The 27,593-nt window shown below is 42.6% G+C and overlaps 1 protein-coding gene across 1 annotated transcript in view; it reads right to left on the bottom strand.

Moving 5' to 3' along the window:
- SORCS3 (sortilin related VPS10 domain containing receptor 3) overlaps positions 1 to 27,593 on the bottom strand; it is a 315,097-nt gene that overhangs the window by 153,252 nt on the left and 134,252 nt on the right. The window contains exon 3 of the mRNA XM_069796927.1: positions 14,460 to 14,559. Within this exon, the coding sequence (XP_069653028.1) occupies positions 14,460 to 14,559 (100 nt within the window). The remainder of the gene's footprint in view (positions 1 to 14,459; positions 14,560 to 27,593) is intronic.

Below are 27,593 nucleotides of genomic sequence, written 5' to 3'. Positions count from 1 at the left end.
TAGTTCTAGGGAGCAGAAGTCTGGCCTATGAGGATGAATAACCTACACACATGAGATACTAGTATTACACTCAGACACTAAATGTGCAATTGGAATATATAGTCCCAGCATGTGCTACATATAGTTGGCTCAGTCAGGGAAGAGTACACATTTACAATTACAGCATCTCACTAATTCTTTCACTTGCCTCTTGGAAAGACAAAAAAGGATGGAGATGCCAGAAAGACTCTGGGGAGACTCTGAGATAGAGAAGTTTGGTGGCAAAAGAATGATTATTTATCGTCCTGCTGTCTGAAAATCCATAGGAGAGATATCTTACATGATTAATTCTGAGAAAAGATATTAGTTAAAGCACATGCAACGAGGACCAGCACTGCCTTGCCTTCTCTAAGGAGATGCACATCAGCCCACCATGCTTGTTTACAGTGAATAACCCTGGTTAATCTTTCTGACCTCTATTGTTTCTCATATCCAGTTATATCCAGATTACAATTACAATTAATTGTTCAGATTTATACAAAATTAAAACAGGCTCTTGGCACTGCAGCCATACCTGCCATAAATTGTCATACCAAAACAAAACACTTCACAGAATTTCAAGCTCACACACCTCATCCCCTATGGAGAGAGCGCTTCATTTAATTACCACCTCCAGCAGCTGTGCAAGAGCACGGATGCACCTTGCAGGATGCCCTGAGGATCAGGAGCAAATCAAGGCTGAACTGGATACAGAGCAAGAGCCCCTCAAGGAAAACCACTCTGCCATCCTCCTTGGCAGGTGGGAAATGAAAAATATATCATGGTTGTAAGGCTTAGGCAAAATCAGAGCTGGGAAATGAACTCAGATAGTCTAAGGCTGCTGCCCTAACCTGCCTGCAATGCCAAATCCCAGGCTGGATCCAATTTGCATGCACAGGAGTGGAATAAGCCATCGTGCTAGACCCAACAAAGCAGAACATCTCATCTTTGTTTTACTGCTAAGCAGGTCAGAACAACATGTCTCCCCGCTTTCTCTTGTCTTTTTGGCACTGGACACATGTACTTTTCACTTTTAATTACAAGGCACAGCAAGCATTTGCTTGTTAAATTTCAGGTGCCAGTGGGGATGGAAGCCATCCAAAAAGCATGTGTTTGACCTGGCAAAGAGTGACTGATTGGCAACAGCCACATGCTTGGTTGTAAAACCTTTTCATTGTCACAGCAAGGCAGAGTTTACCCAAGGTTACTCCATCCCATTATACTCTTGTTACAGCTGCACATTCTCCAGCTCCCCACAGATCATCAGAGCAAAGTCTTCTGCCACAGTAATCCCACCTTCCTGAGGCCACTTCAGTGCTGCGTGCTGTTCAGCTATTTTGCCAAAGGCTTTTCCATATCACAGCATGTTCATGCATAGTTCCCCTCTACAAACTGCCAAATGGGTTACAAGCATCACCACTTATGGGTGGTTTGGTATACAGCCAGTTTGACCCGCACTTCTATGACTGGACCTGGACCAGAAGTAGAAGGAACCCTGGCTGGTGACCTTATGCAACACCCAGTGCTTCCACAGGAAAAATACAGCAAATCAGCAGAAGAGAAACATAAAGCTTCTGATCTATATTGTGCTTTGCTCTGGAGTCTAGTATTTCTGCACAGCATAGTTCTGCATGGTGCCTTTTTACTCTTCTTGATTCTACATAGAAAATCTCTAACTGTTGCAACATCTGACACATTGGTTTGTGGTCACCAGCTTTTTCTAGTGGCACAGAACAGCTTTGATCCCAAACTGTGTGCACAGAAAGAGAAAAGCAGCATTCACTGTTATAATTGTATGTTATTTGAGTAAATGCATGGTTGTGCTATTGTCCATAGAACTACAAAGTAATTTTCACCATTATAGTAACTTACCATGTAAGCAGAAACAGTTACAGAAAATAATGTTATCAGTAAGGAGAGGCTGTGTGCACCACAGCTGCTGGAACTGAGAACACCATTTATATAGAAACAGTCCTCTGATTATAGGTCTCACTTGGGAGAACACTTTACATGTGGGAATAAGTTTACTCACAGTAGTTGCCCCATTACAGAAAACAAAGAGATGTGCATGGATAGTTACTCATGGGGGTAAACTTTTGCAGCCCGTATACAGCAGTCTATTTCATTTGAGGACAGTAAAGTGTTTCAGGACTCTTTAGAAAAATAAAAATTGTATTATGTATCTCCCTTGAGGCCATTAAACCTGAATACAATTTTAAATGCATCATTGCTTCTCCTCTGCTTACACACTTTATTTTTCTGCTTTTTAGTCAGATTGCAAAGAGAACATAGACAACAGTCAGCTTTATCAATGTTCACATCCAGATGCTAATGCTCTATCTCAATTTACTTACCTAGCATCTATTACTCATGTCCCTCACTGTCCCTAATGTACCTCTCTTCCTAACATCCCCCATACTGGAGGAAGCCAGAGAGCTAGGAGAAGTTCTATCCATTTTCTGGATGGAAAGCTGAGGCCCCCAAAAATTAAAGGTTAAATTTACAAAACATGATGGCATTGCAGTGCTCTGCACAGTAGCACTCAGCTCTAAGTTATCCGCTGTGGTTGCAGGTTCCACACGCTAACTCGGGTGCCAAAGATCCTAATATATAGGAAAGTTCAGGACCTAGGAACAGGATTCACAACTACCAGCTCACCGGCTTTGACATTTTCCATTACATTTGCAAAATTAGCTCCCGATAATACAGTCCTTGCAGGTTTATGGTAGAAGCCTTGTCTGCAGTTACACACCAAGAAGGTGACTGACTGCCCCAGTAACTGTGAACCACAGCCGCTATGTCCTGTTCCAACATGGTCACTGATATCTCACAGCCTTGGCAACATCGCATAATTTCCTTTCCGTATCCTTCCATGAACATACATAAGCCCTGGTCACCACAGTGTCCTGAAGAACTAGTGTCAAAGGAAAGGGAACTAGAAGAGGGAACAAAGGTTTTGTCTATAGCACAATCCTGACACTTTGGTTTAGGAATCAATTGGCAAAAGTCAGAAAATTGCCGAGCTGATTCCATCTTTCCACCCATTCCCAAGTCCTGCACACTATGTTCATTGCCTCCACTCCCTTGCCACTCAGTCTCTGAACACAGCTCCTTCATAAATTTTGTTGCTTTCTTGCAGTCATTTTTAAGGATCACGTTGGCCTGCTATGGAGTGGCTCCAAGGGAGGCAAAATACATCAGATAAGCTTTTTTGTCAGGAAAAGGACAACCTGATTTGTTGCAACAGATAATTAAAATATTGCGGGGTCCACTGCAAAAGGCAGCACCAATCTTTCCACAGACAGAGACATAAGGACTAGGCTAAGTGTTGATTCCCCAGATTCATAAGAAAACTACAGCCTGAGTTTCCTCTAACTGTATCTGTGCACCACTTAGAAAATCCCTATCATTACTTTCAGAGTCCAGCAACGTCTGCCTGCATACAATGAAAACAGGTATTTTAGGATGGATAGGTCAAGAGTAATGAACTCTGACTAGTGCAAAAAGAAGCCTCAAGCACTCTGAGATGTGCTGAAATGTTTCTCTAAGATCTAGCCCAGCCAAGCTCCATGTCGAAGAAAAACTGCTCCTCACACAGCCATGCAAGGGCTTCCAGAATTCACAGCGCTGCTTGGGATAAAGCATTTTACACAGAGTTGATCACATCAGAGCTGAAATTAGAGTTACTGCATTTACACTATGAGGCAGAATTGCATATATGGCAGAAACTGAGACAGTGGCCAGTATGTACCCTGCAGACTCTGCTAATCTGTTCTATTAAAAATGAGAATTCACTCAATGAGTAACGTTGAATTTCTCTATTCTTCACTTTGGAAAAGAATGAAGTAAAAGGACATTTTGCCACAGATTAGTGAGTTTGGGTGTTGGGGTTGGTGGGGGGAGGATTTTCCTCAAAGAAAAATAACCATGTCCTGGTGAACCAGCTCTTATCACTAAAGATCAAGGTCAGAGCATTATGCAGTCTTCAGAAGGACCCATCTGCCCCTTTTCCAAGAGTGCTCTCCACCCATTCTATTATTTTTCCTCCTTTTTAATAACAGGACATGCTGACTCGTTATTATTGATTGATTATCCTGCTGTCTGTGAAGCACCATTCCCCTCCTCGTTAATTCAAAACTACCTCATTTTTCATACTTCATAAATTAATATGTTATTGGAGCTGCAGCAATAAAGGAGACGGCCATGTTTTATAGAGAGGTAGGGAGGGTGGAGAAAGGAAATCAGTCTCATAAACCTGCCCTACATCAGGATCTGCAGCTGCGTCCACCCTGCTGACACAAGTGTTAAGTACAGCCCCTTACAAGGTGATGCGTCCTGACAGTCCCTCTTTGTCCCTGTAACAGAGGCAGGGCAATCCGAAAGCTCACACAGGTCCGCTCTGCCCGCTTCATAAAAGCAATAGCCACGCTTAGTGACAGAACTGCAGCTCTATTTTGGTGGATATTATAACTTCTGATCTGTCCTTTAACACTTGCTGGCTAAATTAGAGCAAACTACCTCTTTATTAAATACTGACAGCCAACTCTGGGAAGTCCACATCTAAACGTGGATGTGACCTTTCCGGTTTTACCCCATCTCTTCTCTTTACGACCTCGTACCATCTGTAAGGCTCTGTAGGGCTGTCACTCTAGCAATACAAGGCGAAGCAGGCAGAGAGAGCAACAGGAGAGGTGGACCAACTTCTAGGAAGCCAGACAAGGCAGCCCTGGCGTAGATGTGCACTAGTATCCTGCCAAGGTGAGTCTTACCTGATAACAGGCCTTTTTCTTCAAAGTCCAATAAAAACAAAGCTGACATATTGGCTTGGGTTTCTCCCTTGCCATCTGACTCTCCAGCGACTCCAGTAGACAATGAAGTGCAGTGATACCCTCCTCAGCCAATCTTAGATCTTTTTTAGGATGATGGGAATTGTATGTTTAAAGTGGTAGATACTTACATTTACCACCACAAACAGTGCCAAACAAACACTGCTCGCCCACTCGGTTCTTGCACACAAAGCAACCTTAGGGAAGTGTGCATGGTAAATAAGTCAAGTCCAGAGGGTTTGAATTCTGATTTGCCTTACCCTAAAATCTGTGCCTGCTTTCATTCAAGTGGCCAATTTTTTCCCAAAGCTCCAGGCAGTATTTAAGCAGAGATTTCAGGATCACAGTTCCTGTCCTTGGTGGATAAATGACATAGCAGTTGCCTGACTGCTCTTTTCTTATTTTACTTATACATCTTGTGTCTACATGCTTACTTTTATCAACCAGACTTGCAGTACTTGTGAAGACTAAAATGACATTTATTTAACAAAACATTTTTCATAAAGCCAACTTAGCTCTTTATTAATTAAATCCTGCATTAGGTTTCCATTCGCTTTCAATACTTACCTCAGCACCAACCAAACGTGTATTAAATTAGTTAAAAAATCTATGAAACATGCAAGTGAAAGCTCTTGGAATGCATAAGTACAAAGACATGAAATGCAGATGCATAAAGGCACACACAGGCAACCCTAATTCTGGAATTTCATAATACAAGAACATTTTTTTCTTCATGAACACTTAAACAATGGCTTTCAATGTAGTACCTTTAAGATAGGTATAAACAGAAACAGATACCCGTCTCTCTTCTAACCCTCTCCCCTCCACCCCCATTAAATAATGCCATATGTAAGCATTTTGTTAATTATCTCAATTGTGTTTATTTTTAGAAACAGCTGATGAGCAGTGGGTGAGGTTCACCGGGGTTTGAGGTTTCTTCTTTGTTTTTTTTTAATGCATCTGCTTCTTCAGAGAATTAACTGAAAAAGCCCCAAGAATCTCCAGTTTTCATGTTCATGCATACCGAGGGACAGCCTTCCCTGGAGTACAACGATCAGATTGTCACTGTTTAAGGGGAAAATTTCCGCTGAGGATTCCTCATAAGCTTGGGTCCCAATTCTGTGCTGTCTGTGCTGACAAATGGCCACATCCCAGACAACAGATGCTATACAACCTCCATTTATCTCTATGATTTATGTTAAGTCAGAAGTAGTAAAATTAAAATCTGCAAATGAACAGATAGTAGTTTATTCATTAAGTACAGAAGCCTACCGGTCAGGTCAGGTCAGGTCCCAGTGGGGCATCTGACATGCCAAGCCCCACAGTCCCAGGCTACACCAAGGCACAGTAATCTCTCACAGGAGCCCCTTGATTACAAAGATCCACAAGGAGGCACAATCCCCAAATACAGTAATAAAAATAATTATTATTAAAAAAAACAACCACCAAACCTATTTGGGCATACTGAAAAAGACCCTATATTTTAAGAGTATTCTAATAACACTCATATTTTGCCTTTACATCTGAACATCTTCCATTCATTGATCTTGACCTATGTTTAAAACACTAATAAACTAAGTCATCCAGCATCAGGAAACTATATTTCTTACATAGGAAAGGTCAGAGAAACCTACAGAGAAAACGTGATTTTTCTGAATTCAAAAGAGACAATAAAAATCCCTTTAAAAGAAGAAATTCCTAAAGTCCTCTTCTCCAAGTATTATGACACATCTGTAACTCAAGAGATCTCTTTCACACAGTTTCAGGTCATGGTTATGCAAATATTTACAAAAATTCTCTCTTTTCTCAGGTGACAAATTCAAGCTGAATTAATCGGACAAGTAGAGAGAATCTCATGCACAACAGTTCACAACACTGCACCTTGTAGATAAAACACATCATGTCACATATCCTCTGACTCTGCCACGGATATTGTGGGTGACCTTGAGGAAATCATCTTTGCTTCATCAGTAAGTGAAGAAAAATATTACTTCTTCATTCCCACCTTTATTCCCTTATTTAAATTGTCAGTTCTGAAGACTGACAGTGACTGACCCTGAAGTGTATTTACAAGACAGAATACACTGCCATGTTAACCAGACCACAGTCACATTTGTACAACCCACTGGTATAACCAGAGCAGACAAACCTGAGCTCAGCTAATCCAGATGCTGTGGTTTAGAGCTACAGCCTTTCCTGTACAGCAGTAGGCAGGTTCTGCCCACGTAGGCTCTGGACTGAGTGGCACGGGTTTTGGAGTGCGGGGAAGCACAGGAACATCATAGAGAGCTCAACAGGTCCAGAGAAGGAGTGCACGAAGAAATGATTACAACTGCATTTGCAGCTCAGGTAGTTTAGGCCCTGTTTATTGCAGCTGCAAAACCAAGAGCTATTTAGTAACTGTATTTAGTCAGGCTGAAGGAGAAGATCAGGGATAAAAGACAGCAGAAACAACTTGTTCTATCACTCCTGGCCTGTGGCTCTAACTCAGCCCCTTTGCCTTTGTGTTATAAACACATTCTCTGAGATCACACCAGCACATGCCAGTTTGCAGCACATGCTGTTTGTCACAGCATCAGCATAATAAAGAAAAAGGGTCCAAAGAAACCTTCCATCTGCCAAATGGCTTTAGGATACTCCAGAGCTGAGTTCCTCACCGATAGCTTGGGATGCAATTTTAGGAAAAAGCAGCAGATGACTAATGGGAGCTGTGGCAAAGGACGGTAGCTCAGTTCAGGCTGGGTTAGCAAGCATCAGGTGCATGCTGGAACCTCTGCCTCATCAGCCTACCACACATTTGATGAGTAAGAAGAAAACAAAATGCTGTGGTATTCCCTTTGGGATCAAGTGGACTAAGAAATAAAGGCAAAACCAAAATCAGTTTGGACCACAGCTCTGTCCTGAGGCTCCAATCACAGCTGAGGAGCTCCCTTTGGAGATACTTGAGGCCAGGACCAGGTTTGCTCTCAGTTACTCTCCAAGTGAGCAAGAAGAAATGAAAAGGAAGTCAAAGCGACTTGCGCTCATTTAGGATCTCCAGCTCCTGTAAAAGGAGATGTCACTCCCAATGTGCTAGCTAGTTTCCAGTCGGGTAGATGCATTCCTCTGCAAGTTCAATATTACAGTCACAATTAACTTCTTCCTTCATTAACCTGAACTGCAACGCAGCATTGCTCTCTGCCAGCTCATAAACAGTTGCCACGCTTCATCCCCAAGAAGCTGCACAGAAACAAACAAATCTAATTAGATTTAGCTTTCAGAGCTTCTGACTCTCCAAATACCTCTACACATTTCTCATTCTGATGGGCCAAGTTCAGAGGCATAACTAGGTATGAGAGGTGCCACATGCCTTCGGCTTTTATAGCTTCAGTGATTTGGACTGCCCCTCCATTTTGACTCTGACAACTGGGAAACTAGTCTGCAAAACCATTTTCTCAAAGCTCTTTAACTGAGCACCATAACTTTATTTCTGCTTTATGCTGTTTGCAACTACTGTTCAAATCCCTTCGCTAGAAGGTCTATCTATAAATAAAATATCTAATGCTTCGGTTCTGGTATAAGGGAAAAATGCAGGGAAATCCTTATTTCAATCACAGCACCCAGGTGATATTTCTGTACAGAGAGTAAGCATAAAAGACTACAGACCTTTTAATTCTTCAGGTTATCACCTACAACAACGATGGTAACAGAGCAGGAGAAAAGCTAAAGATGACTGCACCCAATTGAATTGCAAAGCAAATTCATGAAGGAAGGTATTTCTAAGACATCAGAAATGGCACCCTGGATCTTAAATGCAATCAGGACCTCCGGTTTATCCACATCTCTTCTGAGCAATACTATATACAGGCAAGTGCTTTTTGTTTTGATTTTGTCAGAGTTATCATTCTCTTCCTTTTTCCTCCCTTCTTTTTCTTTTAAATGCTTTTTAACTCCATTCTCTCAACCTCCACAGGAATCCCAAGGGTAGACATAAAAGTTTCATACTGAAAACTGGGATTTCAGCTAAACAACACCTTCACCAAGAATATTCACTCTTCACAGAACATTTCATGGAAGAAGTAATACATGAAACCTATGGTTCAACAGCAATTCCTTGAGTTTCAAAATGGCACCTTAGTGCCTGAATAGAGCAGTACTTCAGATATATGGGACTTCCATTCTTATCTTTCTGCACCTTTGGAAGGACTTTGCATCCTTCTGTGAGCCATCAATTCTAAAATGAATCCAGTTATTCACAACCAAGAAGAAAGCAAATGTTCTCAGGATAGGGCATCTTACCCAGAAGACCAACCCATGCTAGAAAATAGGGACTTGCAGTACACTTCAGGTGCAAAAGGTGCCATTTTGGAGTGCAGGCAGTTAGTCAAAGAATCACAGGCTTAATTTTTTTTGTGGAAATTATCCAATTTTCTAACAGAAAGTTTTCAACAACCAAAAAGAAAAAAAAAATTGGGATAGAAAGAAAATGGGAATTTAAAAAGTCAAGAGAAATGTTCTTATTAAAATAGAAGAGACTTTCCCTGAGTCCTTTGGAAGAAATAAACAATTCTAATTCCCAGACTGCTGTGAAAATCTGCCTCTAGTAAAATGTAACTAACACCCAAAATAAAGGACAGCAGGGAACTGAGATCTCTGCCCAGCAGAGAGTAAGCAGCCTTTTATCATATCCCTAAAGACAGACAAGAGGCTATAGGGTAGAAAAGCCAAAGCTACACATTTTGCAAGTCTCAGCTGTTCAGAGCACTCAACCATCTGCCCTTAAATCCCATTCATCTGTAAGGAAAGGGTGCTGCTAAACAAATATGAAAGTTTCTCTTTTCTGAACTTCAGAAAACAGAATTATCAGGCTTGTTGCAACCTATGTGTTAACCAGGCAAAGCAGATGCTTCTCATGGGGTCTCTCAGGCAAATAACCAGGTGGGCAGATGCACTGAAGGGGAAGATGTGCCCTGGAATACAATTTGCCTATTAGAGCATCTTCAGGGTGGTAGAGGTGTCAAAACTGCTGGCACTTGGCTTCTCACCAGGGCTCAAAACAGTAAATCTTCAGAAAGCCATAGCCCCCAGGACTTCAGAGTTGTCTAACTGCTAGGTCTAACGATTACCTGGAATTTTGTAGTATTAATGAGAACTCAATGCAGATTTTCCTGATCCAAATACTAGTCCCTGGTGTGCAAGTGAAAGAAGAAACAGCCCAAGCATCTGCAGGAGAGCAGATACAAGTCTGGCAGTTTCAGCTCCCAGCAGCAGAGGCTGTAAGCACAGCTGCAAAGTGTTGTGAAACCCTGAGCTTGTTAGTTCTTGGGAGAAGGGAATTAGCAGTACAACTGCTCCACGGGAAGATGAAGTAGTCCTGGCTGACAGCAGGAAGCATTTCAGCTTCAGTGCAGCCAGCGGCTATGGATTCACAATGGGCTGCAGCCTACTTGACGGTTTCCTTATGTCGGCATGCCAGGGTGGTCTCATTTCAAATGATGGGTGCTCTCAGATCCCCAAGCTGGCCCTGATCACTAGCAATGATACTTGAGAGGCAAGAGGAATCATACCTGGGAAGAAGTATTCTCGGGAACTTCCTCTGGTATATGCATGTTGTTATGTTGATTTAATTATAACTGCAAACTTCAAATTACACAATGGCAAAGTGTGTTTTCCAAATACCTTCTTGTGGTTTCTAGGAGATGGACACCACCGTCTCAGCTCCAAAACCAGCCATCAGCAGGCTGGGTCAGCAGCTGGGGGCAGGAGCTCTGGGACCCAGCCCTGCCTCTGCCCAGCACCACGTGGGGACACAGCCAAAGCCACCTCAGCTCAGTCTTGGCTAAGCAGCTCTGTGCCTTGGTTAACTCTGTGCGTGCGGAGGATTGATATCTCCCAATGGCAACACGTAACACCAAGGAACGCCCGTAGACTAAATCTGGCCTCTAAGTGCCAAACACCAGCACAGCCAAGAGGTGCCCAGGGAGACCTGAGGCTGTCCTGGATTTATCACCATGATAACGATAGAGATTGTGTTTCTTCACCTCCTCCCCTCTCAGCTGCCTCTTTCCTCTTCAGGCACAAAGACATGATCTCCCCATGGTGATTTTGCCCACTGATAAACACTAGTGACGGATGTGTTTCACTGAGGAGCAAAGGGCAGGACTGAAGGACCAGCTGCTTCCAGGCCGCTCCAGCATTTTCCAGTCTGCTGTGTCAGGAAAGACATTTCAATACTCGGCAGGACACCAAATACAGACAGGGGTAATATTCAACACCCTGCTGCGACTCTCCAGTTAGGGGTGGGAGAGATACACAGGAGCACCTTAGAAGGAAGCCTAAAGAGAACATGAAATGAATAAAATTGACTAAATATATAACCCAAACTGAAACAATAGTTTTTAGCTTAAAAGAGGAAAGCCAAAAATACATGAAGCTAACTGGGGACTTGCTTTTGCCATCAGTGTTACATAGCAGATGCTCAGACATTAACTTTGTTGGGACCAGAATAAAACCCAAAGATAATGAAATACTTTGAGGCCTAAAGAGCCATTAGGTCATCAAGTCTGACCTCCATGTGTAGCATGTGTTCCAGAATGTCACGAAACAATTCCTACATTAAGCTCAATTTTTCTTCCAGAAAGGAATCCACTTTATAGGAAAAGGCTGTTGCAATGCCATAATTCAGGAGGGTAAGACATGCATCAGGTGTGGCTTTCTTGGCACCAAGAGAAGGGGAATGGCACAGGCTCCTAGACCATGGGTTGTAGCTATGCCTCACCCAGCTGCTCAGCCTCTGCATTTCAACTCCAGACTCATCTGATCCCCTATATTGCAATAAGCGAAGATGTCGGTATTGAGAAATCAGTGTCCCACCATGACCTGGCAGCAATGAGCAAAGAAATACACCAGAAGCAGCCAAAAAACCTTAAAATATTCCCACCCAAAAAATTCAAAAAATAAATCAGAAACAAAAAGCTTTTCTTTTAAAAGAAGAAAGAAAAAATCCAGCGTTTAAATCCTCTTGCCTCATAATTGAGCCTAGGGTTATGCCACAATTCAGGTAAATTATGTTTATATAACTGGCATTTGGCTGAATGCATAATTCCTATTTAACAGCTGAAGAGAGGCATTTTGGGTCTTCAAAGAAATCTGACAGGTAATTCCCACTGTAGTTCTGCAGGGTAGCTGAGAGGTAATTATCCTTCTCACTAGTAAATCAATTAGGAATGAATGTATGGAAAGCTTTTCTCCTCCTCCGAGTAACTGCTAATCCTCTAAGCACTAATGAGCAGACAGGGCTAGAAACAGTGTGCAAACCCATCAAAAATCGACAGGAGCTGCCAGGCATGCAGGGTCCAATCAGCACCTGGGAGCTAATGCCTCAGGAGAAAATATCTTGCCTGGAAAGGGTCTGCAGAATTCACTGTGTGCACACGGGCCCTGTGCACACGTGTTACTTTTGGTATCTCCCTCCTGTTTATTGCCTCAGAGACCTATTTTTGAAGCTCGTAAGAGATCACTACATTGTGTTCAACTAGCCAGCACTTTTGCTGTTAGAAGTGAAACACAAGGGGTCTGGACTTTCTTTACTGGGGTGCAACTGATTCACCTACTGCTTTGTGATTCAATATTGGTGGTTGTCCTCAGGAGCTCAGCAAAAACATGCTGCTTACTCTGCAGGCCACTGTAAAAATATTCACCCAGAGAGACTTGGAGAAGATTACAACCCAAGTGCGTTTTTTGCAGTGCACAATCTCATGAATCTGTAAGTGGTGGGTGGACAATAAACCTGAAATTGAATTTGACAAATCCCATATGCTCCGATCCAGTGACACCTTCTTCAGGCATTTTTCAAATGCTGCATGTATGTTTGGAATTGCTTTGATGGTCAAAGTCAAGTCAGCTCTGGGTTCAGACAAACCAGCTGTTTAACCATGCAGCGTAACAGTGCCCATGTATTTAGCAGAGGTGGAAAGAATGGAGACAAGTTGTTCCCACAGCAGCCAGCACTGAAGCTGGTTTCCTATGGGTTTTCCTTACAGCTCTTCTCTCCGTTTCAAAACATTTTTCCAGAAGGGAAGAGAAGAGGGAAGACAGACAGACAGAAATCATTTGCTTAAGACATAAGACCAAAATAAATTTTTAAAAATTGTCATGTGAAATAAGAAAACAGCAGGTAAAGATACGTCTGCATGCCACTATATGACGAAATGTAGGTGTTATTAATAAAAAAAAAAAAAAGGAGAGAAAAGAGTGCTAATCTGTAAAGCTCGATAGCTTGAGAAATTGCTAGAAGATAATCATATAACCTAGTACTCCAATTTGTGAGGAAGAATTTACACCAGTGACGTAGGATTTGTAACTGAGCATATTGCCTCTGATTTTGGGTGGGCAGAGTTGCTTTGGAAACAGAATGAAGAAGAATTAACTCTTCAGTGCCCACCATATTGGATATGGGAGTGGTGTGAAGGCCTGGATAGTTCATTATGAAACATCTTCATTCCATTTTGCTCAGAAAAAAAAAAGTCAAAGTAGTTGTCACAATAATTCAGCTTCTGCATCAGAAAAAATATAAGCTGACCCCCGCCCACTGCATTCTTCCTCTCCTCTATATATCCAAACACACACACATTGTTGCCGATAGTAATCAGAGTTGACTGCCTTAAGGTTGCATACACTGAAATAAACATCAATCCTGAAGCCTCTGTAGACTGACCAGTGATGTAAAACACAACAATAACAATAAGAACAGTACCAGTAGCAAAACACTAGTTTGGAAACCTATGGATGGAGACAGGAGATGAGCAGTTTGGAAGTGATTGAGCCCAATGGGCTGCACCCCATCCAAACACAACTCCACTGCCAGCAATTAGCTACATGCTGCAGCCCTCCCACGTTGATTTCTGTGGGTAGCTGAAAGCATCTTTGTCCCACTACCTCCCCTGAATCAACACAGGCAATAATTTTAAACCAAAAAGGCACTGAGTAGTAACTCCTGGGCTGCACTCCGTGAGCCAGCTGCAGCCCTAATTGCATCACGTGGGAAGCATGAGCAGGGGGTTTGAAAGCTATGACCTCATCTTCTCTCCTACACATTCAAATCAAGTCTTAGGTCTCCCACCCACTCTCCCAGGCATATTCTGCTTTCAGCCCCCTTACATGATGTAACCATTGAAAATGTCATTTACATTTTTACCTCTAACTTCTAGCTAGGGAAAGCATAAAGGGGAAAAGAGTCAAATGCAGAAATAAATGCCTTTTACTCAGTATTTCTAATAATAAGGAGACAGAGAAGGCAGGGAGAGGTGTATTAGCCAAAGCCAGTGTAAGCAAGAGTCCCAGAAACATTTGTATGAGTTCAGCTTCTTTAAAGTTGTAACAGTTAGAAGCAAATAAAAGCAACCCTTTTATTTCTCTAACACATGCAGCAGGAAATCAAGCGCTCCATCCCTATCACAAGTAGCATAGGCATAGTTCTACTGCATTCTGTGGAACTGCACTAGTGCAACTTAGATGGCAAATTCAAGCTCTCGTGAATTACCAGTGGATTTCGCTTTAGGATCATAATTCCTCTCAGAATGAACAGAATGCCATAATTTTGTTTCTATAGCTACCAGCTCGACGGCTCTCTCTTACCTTCCTCTTGTTAGTGGGACTGACATAAAGGTAGCTCAGCACAGTCTTCAGGCCTACTTTGTCATTTAGCTTTTCATAGGTAGTGCCATAATCTGTTGACCTGGAGAAAAGAGGAGAAAAAAAGAGTTTATGTGGTTATTAGAGCTCAGGAGAAGGAAAAGACTGTGTGAACAGATGCTCACAGTTACAGCTTGAGCATTATTACCCTTAAAACTCAAGCTTTCCTGTTTCATTCAGGGTGGACAGCAGAAAAGAGAAGGAAACTTGAGCCCTTTGGGACAGGGTCTGTCTCTGCATCAATTAATCCTAGGCACCTGGGTAGCTGTGGTGCACCCATGAAGATGGACTTTGGAGGCAGGCTCTGCTTTCATGTGCCAGTGTGGGACTGCAAATGACATCTACATGAGAGGACTCTGATCTCAGCAGCACACTTAGCACAAATTCTCTTTTCAGACAAATCCAACAGAAAAATCCAAATTAAACCCATCAACAACAGTTTTATTTAAGTAGGCTGATTTTTTACTTGGAGATGGGGATCCAAATGTGGCTCAGAATTGTAACAGCTGAACTCATGTCTAGATAAAAATGTACCTACACCGGCATCTTGAGTCCTCAGTCACCCCCATCCTACTTTGTGCCAAGCATTTAGTTTTTCTGAGTTACAGAGACAGATTCAGGCCCCTACACTAGCAAATCCCACCCGAAAGAGCAGATGATCTGGGGGTGGCATTACCCATTCGTGACTGGGGAAAAGGGCTGCTTCGTCACAGAGGGTTTTCTGTAGCTTCCTCCTCCTCATCTGTGGGCATGTTTGAAACCTCACTTTGCCCTGCTTGTTTCTCTGCTATTTTGTACTCTGCTTTTCCTAACAAACAAGATTTTTCTTGCCAGAACGAATCAACAGCTTCCTAGTACAGGATGCCACACCTGAAGAGCGGTCAGCACCAGCTTGCTTTAGGAGGGCTGTCACAACCTGCATGAAAATCCTGCCCACCCCATCTAAACAGTGAGGAGAGCCTGGCTCCTGACCCTACACATCTTCCATCATACGGACAGAACAAACACAGTCCTTATCAGGTGGACAAGGAAAGACCCTCACAAAAAGCCTACCTGGACATACCTATGATTTTATTAAGATGAGAATTCATGGCCCCTGCCCTCCTCTCTAAACATGCTTTTAACTAAACAGATGATTAGAGAACAGGTAGCAATTCAGTGCCTTTCCCAGTAACTAGCTCCAGTAATTTTCTGATTTTCTAAGTTCAGCTAGCCTCTAGCAGCTGTGGTTTTTGTGGTTCTGCCTGAGACCAGTCCTCTGCTCCTTGTCTGTCCAGCAGAGAAATGGCCCAAGTTACCCTTCTGGCACCACAGTGAACAGTGCCACTGCGCCCAGCAGCTCAAGGCTCCCACTCAAGTGGCTGCAGAGACTGAGCAATGCCAGAATCTGCACCCAGCTCTGCTAGTTTCCTTGCTGCTAGTGGTGTCCACAGTGACACTGAAAGGGCCATGCCGCAAAACCAGACAGCTGGTTTCACGCTTCCAAGTAGTAGGACCCATCAAGTCAAAAGCTTGTTTTATCACTGATGTGGCTCCAACACATTTGCTTCTGTGTATCTTTCAAGCACAATTCCTAAATGTTTTGCAAACTGGTTCTTTCCTTAAATGGGTTGAACCAACCTTCATCCTTTGAACACTCAGCAGTCAGGGGTGCTTCAAGCCTTACATAACTTCCTTGTGTTCTGGTTTAGATCTTTAATACTAAAATATTGCTAATACTAGCTCTATTTACACTTAATGTACACTTACACTTTTGTACTAATGCATAGTATTGATACTCACTGGGCTTCACAGACACATCCCAAAGGATATTACAATAGTGAGTAGCAGCTTTCCCCCTCCAGCCAAGCTTGAAACTGAAGCAGCTCGATTAATAAAACTGCATGATCCAGGCCAATTAATTCCACTACACAAGGCCCCCTATACATGCAAATTCAACAGGTCAGGAATCCTCAAGTAACACTAAGCTCTAAGCAAAGGGTAACACACAGAGGGCAAGCACTGAGATACTTCCTTGATCTCACCCTTCCAAAGGCACTGAAGCTCCGAACAAGCCACATTCGTGACTACACATGTACCAGCCACCAGCCAGGGAAAGAGATCACTGGTTTCAATCAGCATTCAAAGAGAATACAAATAACAGTTTAATATTCTGATAGAGCTACTTTGGTTTTGTTCTCCAAGTCATTTTCAGATCTCCCAAAATGCTTTGCACTTCTAAAGATGCAGGCTGGATGCCCTAATGACTCTTTCTCATTAAACCATTATCACTCATTGCATTTGCCCTTTCAAAGAATAGCTAGAAAGGAAGTAGGATCATTATTTCGTTAGCTTCTCTAAGGCTTTCTTTATTATCATGACAGTCACCCCACTGGCTTCACAGAAACGTCTCAAAGGATAACACAATAATATACTGTATTTCCATAGCACTTTCCCAGCCAAAGAATCTGAATCTTTTGTCTCATGTTAATCCATTCAAACTAACAAAGTCCCAAGGGCCATACTGGGAAATATTATCTCTATTCTAGAGATGAAGAAACTGAAAGCTTGCATAGGTAATGGTTCATTTTTTCAAAAGCAGGCATCTATGATTAGCCATTTCAGCTTCTATAATCATCTAATGTATAGCTCAATACTGAAATCTGCTAAAACTCCTACCACCAAACTGTCTAATTTGAAAACAAGTATTTACAAAAAAAAAAAAAGTTGGCTGTCTAATTTTAGCAACCCAAGCCTGAACATTTGAAGAGATGTGACCCACAGGTGGAACAGAACAGTTTGGCTCAACTTTTAATACTAACTTGAACCCTTCTCCCTTACCAATTACTTATCTTTGCAGCCAAAGACTTCTAACTGCAAATTAACTAGCCCACATGTCCCTACAGTTGCTTACATTACACTACAAGCAGACTGGATACCATGTTTTCTCCCATTCCTCTGGTCAGAATAGGATCCACTTCAAAACACGTTATTAAAAGAATGGAGGGGAAGAAAGGTTGTAGTTACATCAAAATGACAAAAGACTCAGTGATACAAAAGACCGTTTCCATGAGTCACAGCCCAAATGCCTGCTTTAACTTTGGTTGGGCCTTTTATGGCCAACTGATCCTGCCAAGATGGTTCTCCTCTGGGTTGCTCCACTGAAGCCATGAGTGGAGTCTCATCATCTTGGAAGGCTGTTATTGCCTTCAGCCTCAAGTTGATATCTGAAGATTGCTTCTAATCACACACACATACCCCCACACACACGTGTATATAAAAGTGTTATTAACAATGCTTTCATAAAACAAATTGTTGCACCCTGTTACACTGTTGGGAGCACAGAAACTGTTACAACGTGGAATGGACTCTGGCTATATATACAAAGCCTGTAAAAGCACAGTCCATGCATTTTGTTCCGCATGTCCTTATACATTGATCTTACAGCATTTCATTGTCCCCTCTGTCCTGCTTTCCATCCTGCAAACCAAGCTGCTGGCAATACCCCAAAAAAGGCTGCACAGAGAAAAGCAATAAAACTCAAGGTGTAGTCCAGTCTTGAATGGACCTTTGTCTACACCAGTTCAGCTTTTTGGATTTTATAACTAGCAGTTCCTACCAGCCATGAGGAAGAATCTCTTTGCTAGTCTTGGTTACCATGAAGAAAGACTTGATCCAGTGCAACACAAGTGTCATATTCATATAATCAAATAAACGTGGACTTTCCCTGAACAGGCTGTGGCACCAAATTCTACATATTCCCTTTGGAAAAGCAAGATTTATAATGTAATTAAATTTATTGGGATACTGCAAATTCTCCCAGAATCGTATTCTATTATAAACAGTTGGGAAAGAAAATCACCTGCCTGATTCCATTGCCCTCCCCTGACGGACTGTGACATGTTTTAACTATTGCTGCAAGTGCTGTCCCGTAGTCTCGCAGAACAGGGTTCAAGGGGCACACCCAGAGAGAGAAGCTTCTCTCTGCCAAACCTGGTCAGAACTCAGTGCACCAAGAGCTAACAAAATCCATCTTGTTCCTGTAGGTCTGAGCCTGATCTTCCCTGTGGATCCAACAAACAGGCCTGAGCCAGCAGACTTTAATATTGTGATAAGACTTGCTCATCCCAAAGATATGAAGTAGAGATGCGGAGAGGCAGAGAGAATGCCATCTGAATAGCTTTTAGAGGAGTCCTCCTCTCGGATGGTTTCCATCTCAGGGCTCTCTCAGGGAGAGAAAGGAGGTTTTGTTTGTTTGCAGTCTCAGCTACTCAGCTATGAAGATAGGCTATAAAACATGTATCAGTCTCTCAGGAGCAAAAGAGCTGCAAATGCTGGCACTGGATGGCTGGGAGGGACAATTCAACCTCCTGGAGTGTACATGTGCCACCAACTCTCCTGTCAGGGGGTTTCTCCTCAGAGCCTGCGATTCTCCCTGACTGTGTGGAGAAGAAGCAGGTGTGGTTTTGATTTTAGATTCTCAGCCTTTTTCCTAAGATACTGAAGCCTATGCATTCACCTCCAGATCAGTCCCACTACCACACAACTGCAGCCCCACATTGAGAACCGGGGAGGGGGCACAGCTCACTTAAATGAGCAGGAGAATATCCTGATTCTCTGTGCACTTCAGAGAGCAACAGAAACACACACAGCCCAGATTAACATTTGTTTCTCTTCTCACGTTCCTGAAAACTGTCTGCCTGCAGTGTGCGTGTCTCTCCATACCCCCCAAACAACTTCTTGATTTTACCCATTGGCCAATTTTCTCCCAGTTTGACAGAGAAACAAAAACCCTAGAGGAACAAAGTTTCTACAGGTTTCATGAAAACCAGCAGCCAGCAAAAGGAGAGCAAACTTATTAGCGCTAAGAGAAAAGCTGCAATGTGAAACCAAATCCCATGAGACATGAGAGCAGGCACATCTCTCTGAACATCCAGCTGCAGGAAAACATTCAAACACAGCTCACATACTAATACACTACAAAGAACCCAACTGCACAACACAAGAAGTCAGGCTGCCAAGCTTCCATTGCTTGTCAAACAGTTTGTTTCCATCTCTCCTTTCCCCTTCCTCCCCCTCAAATTACCCTCCCTGAGATAAAGGCCATTCTGAAGCTATGACACACTGAGAAGAGGCTCTGCTTGAGTCAGAGTCCAGCTTGACCACCCCCTGTGATAGCCCCAGCTGTAAACCCCTTTGGCCAGCTACCCTAGTGACCCTAAGTGGTTCAGGACTCAGGCAAAAGCTAGCTCAGCACTGACCCCACCACATTGTTTTGCGCTAAGTGGGTTCTTACTGGAGCACAGAGACCTAAATCAGGAACCGGGCCAACCACGCAATAATCACCGCACCACGTGGGAAGCTGATCCCACTAACTTACAGGCAGGGCAGAGGGCTGCTCCTCTTCAGAAGGGTATCAGTCTTAACATGCTCTGGCCCTGCCTCTCTGAACTTTTTGAGATTATTCCTTTTATTCCTTGTTGAACACTTTAGATTAGTTCCTGGCTTTTGGTGACTGTGGCTCTTGGTAGCTAAACATCCTCCACTCCCAAAGCCTTTTTCATGTTTAGATACAACAAAGAGAAGCAATCTTTCATCTCTTAGGGCTGCTTTACGAGCCCAAAGTCAGAATCTGCCTTGGGCAGCCAAATGCCTGGGACAGAAACACGGAGTTGGCCGTGCAGCTAAGCCAGCCCCAGCTGGAGCTCCAGAAAGGCAGGGAGACCGCTGCCAAGGCAGTGAATGGGTGCAAGTCTAAAAATGCTCCCCCAGAAGCAGCAGACATGGTGCCACCCATCACTGCTAGCCCAGCTCCCAGGGCTCTCCTCCTCTGCCTCTCCAGGACTATTTCATTCCCAGCCTCAAGGCAACCGGGGGAGCCCAGGTCCAGCTGCCAGCCTGCAACAGTGGAGCCTAATTTCACTTATAACGAGGCAGTTCCCAGAAAGATCCACTCTTAACCAGTGCAAGGCTATCTGGCTGACCTGATCACACACAAGGACGCTTTTTTCTGACCCGCCTCCCCCCCAAAAAAAGAAAAAAAGAAAAGCAAAACAAAAACCAAAAACCAAACACAAACAAAATAACCAACAGCCATGACGGGCTGTGCCTACTTACTAACCAAGGAAATCCAAGTATCTGTACTCTGTGAATCTTTCACTTAGACCACATTTGCTGTGCTGAAAGCTTCCTTTTACCCAACCAGGATTTTAGACTGACTGTAATAAATATAAAGTCAGAATATTTTACAACTACAAACAGAAACAACTGCGTCCCTTTGTCCCCATCCCACTAAAGAAAACTAAGGACAACAATGAAAGTAGGGAAGTGAACAGAAACTGAGAGAGCATATGGTCCTGCTTCCTAGTGTATTTTCCCAGCCAACAGCAATATCACAGACTTCCTAAATTGAAGATGACACCTTTGTATGCAAGAGCCATCAGTGGGCTTTTAGTTCCATAAATCTGCCTAACCACACAGGGAAACTTTTGGCAACTTCATTATCACATGGTAATAAACACCACAACTGCGTGGTATATGAAAAGATGCTCCCTTTTGTTTTAACTTGATAATATAATTCAGAGCCCACTGCTACCGCTTAACAAGAATGAAGCCATGGAGCCCCATGCTGCCATTTGTGATTTCACTGATTGTTGTCGTATTCCCCACAGATTTTTTTCCAGTCTGAAGACTCCCTGTTTATTTAGCCATTCCTTGTATAACCTATTCATGTCTCTGATCATTCTATGACTACTCTTTCTAGTCCAATTACATCTTTTGTCATGGTTGCCTCAGGGACCAGTCTTTAACAGGAAGATCTTTCTTGAAAAAAACAACTATCCAAGTATATCAGCAAAAACCCAGAGTCTTTAAAATGACCTAAATAAAACCACTTTCTGCCATCATACACAAGATTTTACATTCTCAATACTTCTGGAACCATAACCCATCAGTTCTGGGGGACTTTCAGTTCCACAAACTTTCAAAAGTACCTAAAACCAGAGATCCTACTAGGGAAAAAGAAGTTCGAGCAGATCACAGTTTTGGTAGTTTCTCTTAAAATTTTTTTTCGTTTTAGATTAGTTTGCATGTCATCTACACAGCAGAATACCCACCCAAATTTCTATTATGATACCAGCACCCTTCCTCCACCCCCTTTCTTTTTTGATTAATGACAATTCCCATCACCAAACATCTGAAAGACTTGATGATGACCTTTGTTGATAAATTTCAATTTATGATGTACAGTGGAGACTGGCAAGGCAAAATGAGCTGCCATGATGCATTAGTCATTGTGATTTGCAGTTCAAAATGAAGGAGATAGGAGCTAACTAGGAACACTGGCTTCCTCTTTTTTTTTTTTTCTTGCAGAGTCTTCTCTTCTTTTTTGACAGGAAAGGTATCCTCTCTTGTTTATTCAATACGAGCCTTTGGGAGGACTCTGGATGACTCAGAGGTTGGACAAAAGGATACAGAATATTCCACCTCTGGATTTATGGGCAACAGGAGATGAGAGTATCAGTCCCATTTCTAGTGGCTGATTGCTCATCAGCATTTCATTTGATCACCATCCCACAAGGCAGGGGGACTGTTCACACCACTTATTCCTTAGTAGAGATGACTACTCAGATGGGCATGAACAGTCTCTGGAGATGTAGTTTTTGTATATTTAGCCTACAGGGATGGTGGCTACTAACTTGAAAGCCATATGTTTGCATCACTTTTGCTGTACTCGTCCTGTGGGAACGCAGTGGTGCTTTGGATATCCCCAGCAATCACTGACTATCCAGAACAGTGTGCCATTGGGTGCATGAATAGCATTCACCATCAGCAAACAGGCTGTCCTTTCCCAGTCTCCTCTCTCTTCTGCACCTGGGCCTTCTCTTACCTCCAGATACACCATTTCTGTGGAAAGGCAAAAGCAGTTTTAGAACTAAAATAATCTGTAGAACCACCCCAACTAGCAAGAGCCTCTTTTGAGACACAAAGAGGGAGGGTGGGGGCATTGTAGGAAATGGGTTTTCCTGCAGGAAAAGAATGGCAAAGAAAGGGAGGGATGCTTGGCAAAGCAGGAATAGGAGTTGCCAGATCAAACCAAAGAACCACTTTGAGCACCAGAGTCTGATGTTTCCTGCTCTAGGACTTTTAGAGGCAGTATACCTCAACTACTGTGGGACACAGATTTGGCTAAAGGCAGATCTGAAGCTGTCTCGCCATTTTGCTTCTGCCAAAGGATGGTAAAATCTTTCCTCTGAAGTAGAGATAAACACAAACCAAACTGACGGAACCTAACACCTCATGGCAGGCAAGAGCCTGAACTATACAAGCCTATGGCAACATATGCTCTGCTTTTAGAGAACCTGGGATCCTGATCAAAGCAAGCAGGCTGCAGGTGTAGTGGTTACTAAGCATCGCTCTATATTCTGCTGCAGAATAGCCCACAATAAGAAGGCAAAAAAGCAACAATGATTGGTGCCTCCTACTGTGATACTAAAATAACTCTACTTCCCCAGCTGTAAGACTCCATCTTCTCTACACCGTGGCTGTTTATCTCATCTTAAATTTAGCTACCTACAAACTAGTTATTTAGCTCTAGCTCCCAAGCCTGTCCACATTTTCTCTCTAACTATAGGCAGAGACTGTTAACTTCAGAGGATGACTTATTCATCCTAAAACAGGTGAGGATGTATTGCTCTCTTGTCTTCCTCCCTTCAATGTAAAGGGAGACCAGAGCAACCAGCACACACACTCGACTGTTAGATGGCTAGCACAAGGCAAGGCATATCTCACGCAAAATGGATTAGAAAAGTTCATGCACTGAGCTGGCAGTACTAATGAAGGGAAGGGCCTCAGTCATCCTAGCTGAGATCAGAAGTTCATCATTTGTTGTAATGTACCAGTGCTCTATGTTTTAAATGTTGCTATCCTGTGGGGATATGTGTGAGAATTACTACTAGAAGTAGGTGCCAAATGATACCAGCACTCCACTGTACCTTACACACTCTATAGCATTACAAAGTGAAGAGAGCAGAGATAAGCAGAGAAATGTGATATGGATTTCCCAATGGTTGCTGGCAGAATCAAGAATATAAATAAAGACCTGAGGAAATGTGAAATTGCTTCTCGTCACTTCTGAGGATAAACACTTCTCTTCATTGCATGCTTGCCCCATTACACCATTGATGACCTGCTGGCAATCCTTATAGTAGCCAGGCAAAGTTGATGCCCACTGATAGAAACTGTACCTCACAGTAGCACAAATGTTAAAGCTATACAGGCATCATGTAATATCCTCAGCAGCAGCCTCAGCAAGGACATCAGAATTTGAATCATCATCTTACTGCTTCTGACCTGAGACTAGGACACCACATCTCTGCAGACACCACCCCAGACACAGTTCAGTTGCCATGAAACAGGGGCAACCTGGAGCTAAGACAGTCTGGCTTCACAAAGGCCTCTCCTTTTTCTGCTCTGGTCATTTCACTACTGTGAAATCTATGTAAAAGCATTGCTTTTGTACAGCTCTGAAGAACTACACCTCATCATTACTCACTTCCCATTTGTACTGTCTAAAAGATCTGACATATTTATCATGTTCTTGATTCTGATGTATTCTAATTTTCCAAAGAGGTGTTTTATGCATCCCTGATAAGGCAGCATACTGATTTGATTCCAAGCGCTTGACTGACTCAGCAAAGATGGCCTTATCAAGACATATTCAAGAAATTTGGTCTAGAGGACACTTTAATAGCCTGAAAGATAAAAGGCAGCTTTGATGACAAAGCCTCATTAATTAATCAGATATTAATTAGATTATTAATTGGAAACAAGGCCCTTCCCAGGCCCTTTTCTACTTTTATTACTATAGCTAAAAGTGCTTCTGTAATGATTCTCTTAAGTAGCTAATCATTTTAATTTGCATTATTTTGTAGCAAAAGGAAAGTGCTTTGAATGTAGGATTTTCTGAAGCAATTGTTGAAGTTCATTTTAACATCCACGCTATTAGGTGCATTTAAACTGGAATTCCCCTTAAATGTGTATTGAACAAAATGTTGAGGGAAGACTATGGAAGTGCCCCATCACTGAACTCTGTATTTCTGTACTAGATGTGGATGACAATGAAGTCCTTCCAACCACTCAAAGAATAAGTACACAGTAGGTCACCTCACCCTTCTAAAAGAGAGAGGACTCAAATCTCAGTTTCCCAGCTATGGATACCAACCAGAATGTCCACTCATGCCCCCTGGGATGATGCCTGTGGCCAGGGTTTACCAGAAACTTTCCTTTGACACTGTCTGCCTAATTTTGGGATCAGTGGTAGGCAGTACTGTGGGAACGTTAGATGAACCTAAATCATCTCTACTGTAACACAAGGTGTGTTAACTTTTTCAAACTATCAGCAAATCTTTGCAAAACTGATGTAGTTAAAAAAGAGAGCAGTGATGGAGACAGTTCAGACCAGTTCATTAGACACAGATATTAAAAATTGCAGACAATTCCCAAACCAACTTTTACAGTCAGCCTGCAACACATTCCATTCCCTACCACGAGCCTTATGTCTACCTGCAACTCCCCTACTTGTGGCCCCCAAAGGTTACTGCCACCAGCACCACACACACACAACCTGAACATAAATACCACAGAAATCCTGCCTGACCCCAGGAAAGACTCCTCAGCACTCCAGTTTCCCATTTAGTTAACTTAACTTCCTGGGAAAAGATTGGCTCTTACTGTTCCCCCCCAAAAATAAAAAGCTTACGAGACGCAGCCACCTGAGACAGCTGAGGACTGACAATGCAAGAAGTCCCTTCTAGGCTTAGGAACACATCTTTACGTCCAGTCACAACATGACTGAGAGCCTCTACATGCTACTTTTCTACAACTAAGACAGCACCAGATCCCCAATTAGTTTAAGTCAATGTGACCCTATTACATCAAGTGAATGAATAGTATTGGCAGATCTACACAAATTTACACAATAAAGGTCAAGACCCACTATACCTATGTATATCTATAAATATACAAATAGCAACATTAACAAGAAGATGCTACCATTTTGAAAGCATTTCAGTTTTGCATTTGTGAGAATTCTACATTTCTGAAAAACTTCAGAAGTTTAAACCTGCACAGACAAGCCAAAGCAAGAGTGCAAGTTTGGTTTTCTTAAGAAGCAAAGAGAATTTGGAACCATAAAAGAACACAAGTAAGTCTCAGGCTAATACAGCTCTGAACAGGTTTTTTGCAATGACATTTTCCCACCAGAACAGTCTGCAGCACAAGCTCTCTTTCAGTACGATAAATAAATAAATAAATAAACCAAAACATAAAATCAGGCCATTCCTGAATCCTTTGAGGCTTATCCATTCCAGTTACCACTGAAATATCCATGACAGGGTCTGCAAACCCTCCCAGCCTTCTGAACACTAACATTTTTGAGCATCTCGTAACAGAGACATCATAATTCACAAGACAGAAGGAGCTCTCAGGCTGGATTACACAGCTGACACTGCCTTTCTGTAGGCTGCACCACTTGCTTTGCAGGGGGTGGCCTAAATATACAGCTGGGTCCCTGGGAAATAAACTCAGGTTGTTCTGAACAGTCCCAAATGACTCTCTCTCATCCTCTCCTAGTTCCTCAGAGCAGAGGATTTTGGCTGAGAAATATAAGGACAGGGATGTAATTACAAAAATGGAAGAAGCCAGTCATCTGTCACCCAGTTTCTTGGCTTGGGCAACAGTCAGATCAGCAGCTGGATTAAACCTCTCATAATACAGTTAAATCCAGTGCTACACGGCATGGAGATACTTCACACTAGCACTGGTTGAGTGTGAGTCTTACTCATTCCCTGAACATGAAGATTAACAGCCTTGATTCTAGTTAGCACGCCTTCAAAATGCCAACACTGAGGTCTAAGCTTGCATCTACACAGACTTTCCAAAGAGGTAAGCTTGCTGTTTATTATCAAGGTTAATAAATGACTGTGATCCATATGGCAGATGCTCAACATGGGGATCCCCCTCTACCCCAGCAACTGCTTGTGAGTTGTGGGCAGCTCAGAAAGCACACAACTTATCACTCCTGCACTATCATGCCCTAAGACCTCACTGCCTAATATCTTTCAAACCACAGTTGGTTCAAGCTTAATTTTACCCCAGAAAAGCCTCCTTTTTCTGTCATCTTTTGCACTCGGTACTCAGAAGCTCATCTAACACAAAACACTTTGTCTTGGGAGAATAAACCTGTTGGAATTTTTTCAGACAGAAGATCAATAAAGTGGGAACAGCCTGAAAAGTCAATCAGCTTCAGCAAGTCCCCCAGGAGATGGCTGGGTGATTGTCATTTTAATGAAGGAATAGTAAACGGAGCACAAGGAAATGCCCATCCCCTTCAAACTCATGAGGAAGGATATCTTAGGCTTAGATGCAGGGGAAGAAAAGGAAGCACTAAAAAAGACCAGTCACCTCTCTAGCTTGATAGGCTGTCTCAAGAAGTAGTCAGAAAGAGCCAACTTAAACGTCTTCAAACTGAGAATTAGCTCCAGTACTACACTACAGAATGATATTTCCTCTGGGTATTAGATGAGGAATATTTTTGCTTAGGCCCTGAAACACAAGGATAAATATCCCCTTATGCCTTTGCTCCTAATAAGTGTGCTGAAAATGCGGTTCTTATTCATGTTAAAATCATTACTTATACCTAAATGGAATTTATGAAGAGCTATGCACCCTGCATATTACCAAGGCAAACGGAAGGGGAAAGTTCTCTGTGATCCGAGATGCTAAAGTTCTTTTTCTAGACACACCATGGATTTTCTTTGTGTCTTTGGATTTAATCATAAGTTAACTACTTATGAAAAGGATCAAACACAAACACCCAAGATACAGACTGTGAGGCTCACTGAAAAAAGAATTCTGTTGTACTAAAAGCATTAGAAGGTATCTTGGGAGATCTGCAAGGTTCCTACTTTGCCACAGCTTCTTCTGTGGTTGTGATCTTTTTGCCAGTTACACATGATGACATATTTTGCTGTTGTTCCAACCACCTAGTTTGGAGTATGGCATCTCCCACAAAGGTTCACATAAATGCAGACATTTCAA

Source organism: Haliaeetus albicilla, chromosome 11, assembly GCF_947461875.1.
Source record: "Haliaeetus albicilla chromosome 11, bHalAlb1.1, whole genome shotgun sequence".
NCBI classification, from domain to species: Eukaryota; Metazoa; Chordata; class Aves; order Accipitriformes; family Accipitridae; genus Haliaeetus; species Haliaeetus albicilla.
This window is presented reverse-complemented; position numbering and strand designations above follow the sequence as displayed.